Genomic DNA, 6,001 nt, shown 5'->3' with positions numbered 1-6,001 from the left:
TGCGAGCGATGCGCTTCAGCGCAGTCCAGTTAAGAGCTGCTCAGAGCCGTCTGGAGTCCTGCCTGCTACTGCGGCTGGCTGGCTAGGGTTACAGGCATTTGATTTAGCAATTTAGTGAAAACAATGTGTTAATTAATTAGAGGCCGTTTGGTTGAACAAAGGTAAGCGTGTTGCATTTAATGTTTCATAGTTTCTAGGTTAGTTTGTCTATTATACATCCGGGCTATAGCTACAATCTACATGAAACTGCTCTTTTTAAATAAAAATAGGTTCATCATATTTATAAGAATGAAAAAAGGAAAGAAGTAGGAAACTTACGTCTTATCCAAAGGAGAGGATGAGTACACTGACGCGTAAGTTCCAGCGCGCTGCAGGGGCAGCAGCAAGCGAGTGGGGCGACGCTAAACACACTGTGCGTTTATCACATACTTCAGGTGACCTGTCGCCCATTAAGGAATGGCCGTAATCTGTGGCTCGCACCTCCTTCTCAAGGGATTCCGATCACTGCATCCTCCTCCCAAGTGACAGTATATAAGAACTGTACCCATATGTTCCTGCACCATTACCTCTCGCTCCCGCTCGGATCCAAACATCTTTCCACTCTCAGGTGAGCTGGCTTTTCTTGTCCTTCTTTTTAACTTTTTTATTTCCCTTTTGTGTGTGTGTGTGTGTGTGTGTGTGTGTGTGTGTGTGTGTGTGTGTGTGTGTGTGTGTGTGTGTGTGTGTGTGTGTGTGTGTGTGTGTGTGCGTGTGTGTGTGTGTGCATGTGCGTGTGTGTGTGTGTGTGTGTGTGTGTGTGGCGGCGGGCAGGCATGCATGCGTGTATTCATGTCTGTGCTTCAGTGCCGTTGTCCAAACATTTGTGTGTATTTTTTGCAATGACTCTACAAAAAACGGTACTCCAAATTGCCATACATCGCCTTAAACATAACATGTGTTGAGATCTTTAACATGTTAACATATCACAAGCTCCTACAAGAAAAGCAACGAGAGTGCAAAGTGGGTCTGTTCTGTCTAAACCAGGCCCGGGGTTCAAGAGCAGCATGTCCTGTGGCATCATGTCACACTTATGTTCTTATTACTTTTAAATTGCTCAGAAAGTATTCCAGCATCGCTGCAAGAAACAAGACGCCTCCTGCTCTCCCTCTCTCTCTCTCTTTGAGCGGCGGTGTAACTGAGAGCCCCGGCCGCTAACACTGTCCTCACTGTTAACACCGTCTTTCAGCCGCACTGCGCCTCCACAACCTGCCGGGAAGATGACTTTCTACGATGACATTTACCCATTCTACCCGCTACAAAGGACCTCCTTCATCTTCAGCGGCGCCCTGCTCACCATTATCCTGGTGTTCCTGGTGCTGGTGACCAGTCTCCTCCTCATCCTGCCAGGCATCCGAGGCAAGGCGGTGAGTGAAACCCGAGGGTCGCACCGTTAAATATAACCACGCACACGTTGGGACTTTGAACACGGTTTTAATCCTGTGCGGTGGCAGCGCCCACCAGGGCAGGCCCTGCCTGACGCTGGGGGCTCACCTTCCTGTTGTGGGGTTACTAATTAAACATCTGTTCGTGCAGAGGTACCTGTGGATGTTTCGTATCATCATCAGCCTGTTCATCGGCGCTGTGATAGTGGGTGAGTTAGAATCCCGGGCGGGTTGGTGTTATGTCACGTCAGTATGGAGAGCTTTGGCCTAACGCCTCTCTGTTATCTTTCTCTTCTACCAGCGCTGAACTTCACTAATGACTGGGCTGAGGGCCGGACGACCACTAATGCCACCTATAAGTCCTTCAGCAACGCCGTTGTGGATGCTGAAATCGGTCTGCATGTCGGACTCTACGGCATCAACGTTACCCTCCGCGGTGAGTCACGAGTGTGACAGCTCTAAGCCCTTCGGTCCGGAGGGATTTAAGCTTTGCACCATACACCTATACGTTGTGTGACTAAGAGGCCTTTGTCCGGGCAGGTTCAGGCATTAAGGAGCCATAGAGTCACCCTGTCTTACTTTCGGTTGGCTGATCTTATCAGCCTTTAAACAAACGCCGCTGTGCCTGTGTTTGCTCTTCTTTTCCACCCAATGCTATTTTTATACAACCTGTGATAACAATCAATGCCTAATTGGTTCCCGAACAGGAAACCCTGTGATGCAACTCAACGAGACCATCGACTACAACGAGATGTTCAGCTGGGAGGGCTCTCTGGAGGAGGAGTACCGCGAGGCCCTGGAGAGGGGCCTGCCCAACCCCATCCTGTACATCGCAGAGAAGTTCACGCTCAACAGCGCCTGCGGCCTCATCTTCCAGTACAGATACTCCGGACGATATGCCTCCGCCACGCTCTGGTAAGAAACACACGTTTGGTAGAACGTCAATCAAATGGCGACTTTCTTTGTGGGATCCAGATCTTCATCTCCTCTCTCTGTCTCCCCAGGACGGCGTTCTGCTGCTGGCTGCTGGCCAACATCCTGCTCTCCATGCCCGTCATCCTGTATGCCGGCTACCTGATGCTGGCCACGGCCGCCTTCATCTTCTTCTCCATGGCCTCCTTCTCCACCATCATGAATCTGCCCCAGTGCGCCTTCTCCATAGGGACGGGCACCTTTGTCACAGAGTACAGCCATTCCTTCTGGCTGGCGCTAGCCACAGGTAAACAACATCTCCACCCCAGATAACCAACTCATTATTTTCCCTTGGTCTTTTCCCTTTGCATAGAGGGATTGTGTTGTTGTTGTTGTTGTTGTAGTGGTGGTAACGAGCACTTTAACGCTCTTTAGGTGTGCTGTGTGCCTTCATCGGCATGGCGGTGGTGCTGTTTGACTGCTTGATACCAGAGAAGATGAAGCAAGCCTTCAGCGTAGCCGTGGACAGTGAGGAAGAGGAGGACGCATACTCGGAGACGGGTTACCTGAACACTGTGTTCCTGGAGGAAGGGCCCGTAACAGTAATCACCCTAGTAAGTGGCTAACACAAGGGGCTCATTTTGCACATAGTGTACATAGTGATATTACTGCAGTACACATGTCCGTCATTTTATATACGTACTCCTTTCATTCCCCAATGAAATTATTTAACCATGACTAATTTGCAGTCATGAAAGTACTATTGTTACATCAGTGAATTTCCTAATGAAGTGTTTTTTTTCTATGTTTCAGGCTAATGTATGAGGAAGTCCCATTGGCCATCAGTCGACTTTACCAGCGAATACTTGAAAATATTTGGATGAATGTCTTAAGAATGTTAGTTTCTTAAGTAAAATGAATGTATTTTTAACACTGTAAGTGCCGGTCATTGTTCTGTGTTGTGTGCCATTGTTTTGTGCCATTGTTTTGTACATATACATGTTATAATGTATACATACCAGTGCAATATTTTATCTGTTTTATGGATACCAGCTGTAAATAAATTATGAAAATATAACAAACCTCTCTTGTGATATTTCCTAATGAAATTTCCTAATGAAGCAGTCCTAGTCATCTAGAATGAAAACTTAAGTAAAATGTAAAAGCATCAAAATCGTCCATCCTATTATGAACTGATTTGACCCCATCCTGTATATATATATTTTTAAAAAAGCTTTATGTAAATATGTCCTGCATTTGAGCTTTGCTTCCGAGCAGTTTTCCATGCTCTTGGGTCTTCACTCATTTCCACTTTGTAAACTCTAAACTATGAAAGTTTTAATGAGGGTTCAAAGTATTCCGCTTGCTAATCAAAGAGTCACACTCAAAAGCATCTTCATATGACTTGACGATTCTAAGCATTTTGTTTTCACAAAAATAACTGGGGCAGCTGTTACGCTGTGACATTAGCTTTTTAATTGTCTAATACATTCATATAGTTACATATAGTTTGATACATTCTGGTACGCTATGGTAAATATGCTGAACAACATGTTTTTCCAAGTATAATGGTTTCTTTGGCCTTCAGGAACACCATTTCACCATTGTTTCAATACTTAAAGAGCGTTTTTACAACATAGTATGTTCCTCTGAAACATGATACAGAAAACATTGAGACAGTTCAAAAATGAATACCGGTGCCGATTCTTCTTGTAGGTTAAAGTTGAAGTAGAGGAAGTAACATGCATCTAGGAATACACAAAGCCTTTCCACACAGTACCTATTGGAAACCAAACTATGTACAGTAGAATTACACTTTACACCTCGTAATATTATAAAAAAAACAATGAAATAAAAAATAAATGTACTATTTTGTCACTTCATAAGAAAATAATCATGGCCCTATTATTTCCCTCTCTCCCATACCCAATGCTCACACTCACCACTATAGACAGCTTATTCACACTATACTCCTTATGACAATGCAATTCAAGAAAGAGAAACAACTAATCTGTAGGTGAGAACTGGATGTTCTTTCCAGTGCTTGCGACAGCTCTAAATAAAATGATTTTTCTCCTCTTTTTTTTAACTCCCTGTCTATCTCCTCCAACTCGCTAGCCATGCAGAACTAAAGTGGGGCACTTCATGCAGACACAACTCCCCCCTCCCCCCCCCCCCCCCCCCCCCCCCTCCCCCCCCCCTCCCCAGCGCTGGGGATAATACTGTAAACGGATCTGCTCCTCCCCGGTCCCGTGCAGGCGAGCGCGCTGCGTCCCCTACGCCCTGAAGCGACGGCCCGGGGCCTCTCGCCGCCTCGGCACACACCAAAAAGGAGCAGGGTTATGTACACTGTGGGTTCAACATAGCGGACCACGTAAGGCAGCACACACAGGTAGCAACGTGATTTAAGCGTGGTGGTTTGTTTTTTCTCGGTAAACAGCAGCTCGGCCTTGTTGCCTTTATCTTGACCATGGTTGTTGATGTTGGTGTTGTTTTTAATGTTCGGTGGTGTTGATCTTTCGTAGCTTGGTGATCAAGTCGACCAAATGGAGCATTTTTCCAGGAGTGGTTATTATATGCATGCGCCCACTGGTCTTGTGCGATAGTAGTGAAGGTCTCCTCTATATGTAGATGGGCGTCTCTTGTCCGGTCAGCAGTCTGAACATCACTGCAGGCATTGTCTTCATATTGATCTAGTAGGGAGGCAGGAGGAAAAGGAAAGCTGCTGATGACTACAGCGCAAGTCAAGCCATTTCCAGTCATCGAGAGCCCAGCCACAGTTATATCAAAATGACATGGTTCAACACCCGTCTTATACAGTCCTACCACGTCAGACCCATCAGCCCATATCTGACCGATACAGGACTAGGCTTTAGGCTTCAGAAATCATAAGCTTCTAGATACATATTTCAAAGAATTGGCCCCAAAAGGGAATAACGTGGTAAATAAGGGCAGAAGAGTTTGAAATAAAGATACATCATTATGCAACTTTCTTCTCAATGAAGAAGGAAATTATTGAAGTATATACTAAAGTAATAAACAGTAGTGTAGAGAGTCGATCGGGCAGCCTTACCTCGCCTACGGAGACGGACAGCGTTTGGACGATCTTCTCGTGGGCCATGGCTACCACACTCTGCCCGTTGATCTCAATGATTCTGTGGCCGACCCGAACCCCTCCTCGCTCAGCTATTCCGCCGCGCATTAGACTGCAAATCTGACGCACAACAGTCATCACATTGGTTACTTTGAAGTCAAAATAGGGTTATTTTATTAGTTAGTATTTCAGATTCCTATGCAGTCGGAAACTTTGCCGTCACTGAATGCCTTCATGTAAATGTACATTCACAGGAAAGTTCTTTATTTTGTAACTACATTTAAAGGAGCTTTGGGCCGTGTTTCTTGTACATCAAAGCAGATCCAGGGCCCTAAACCACAACCCCATAAACATCCCGGAGAAGTCTGAGTCTCCCAGCTTCTGAGTAGGGAGACACTGCCAGGGAGGAGCACTTTGGCTGAGGCTGTAGTTTGTATTGTTTTTAATCTGGTTTGTTTTGGTTACTAATACACACTACATCCACATTAGTCTAGCTGATAACAACTGTAAGCAGTATGCGTGTGACAAACGGCACGTAATTGAATACATGAAAAATTTAATCCAGGAAGTGTCC

The 6,001-nt window shown here is 45.6% G+C and overlaps 1 protein-coding gene across 1 annotated transcript; it reads left to right on the top strand.

Moving 5' to 3' along the window:
• Positions 1 to 1,256: 1,256 nt before the first annotated feature.
• Positions 1,257 to 3,158, top strand: duoxa (dual oxidase maturation factor; the record flags this gene model as incomplete). The annotated part of the gene is made up of 7 exons (XM_084477802.1): positions 1,257 to 1,403; positions 1,573 to 1,630; positions 1,723 to 1,857; positions 2,129 to 2,336; positions 2,426 to 2,640; positions 2,769 to 2,947; positions 3,147 to 3,158. The coding sequence occupies 7 exons, from the start codon at positions 1,257 to 1,259 to the stop codon at positions 3,156 to 3,158; spliced, it is 954 nt and encodes a 317-aa protein (XP_084333928.1).
• Between the last annotated feature and the right edge of the window lie 2,843 nt (positions 3,159 to 6,001).

Source organism: Micromesistius poutassou (assembly GCF_964030765.1).
Source record: "Micromesistius poutassou genome assembly, chromosome: 13".
NCBI lineage: Eukaryota > Metazoa > Chordata > Actinopteri > Gadiformes > Gadidae > Micromesistius > Micromesistius poutassou.
This window is presented reverse-complemented; position numbering and strand designations above follow the sequence as displayed.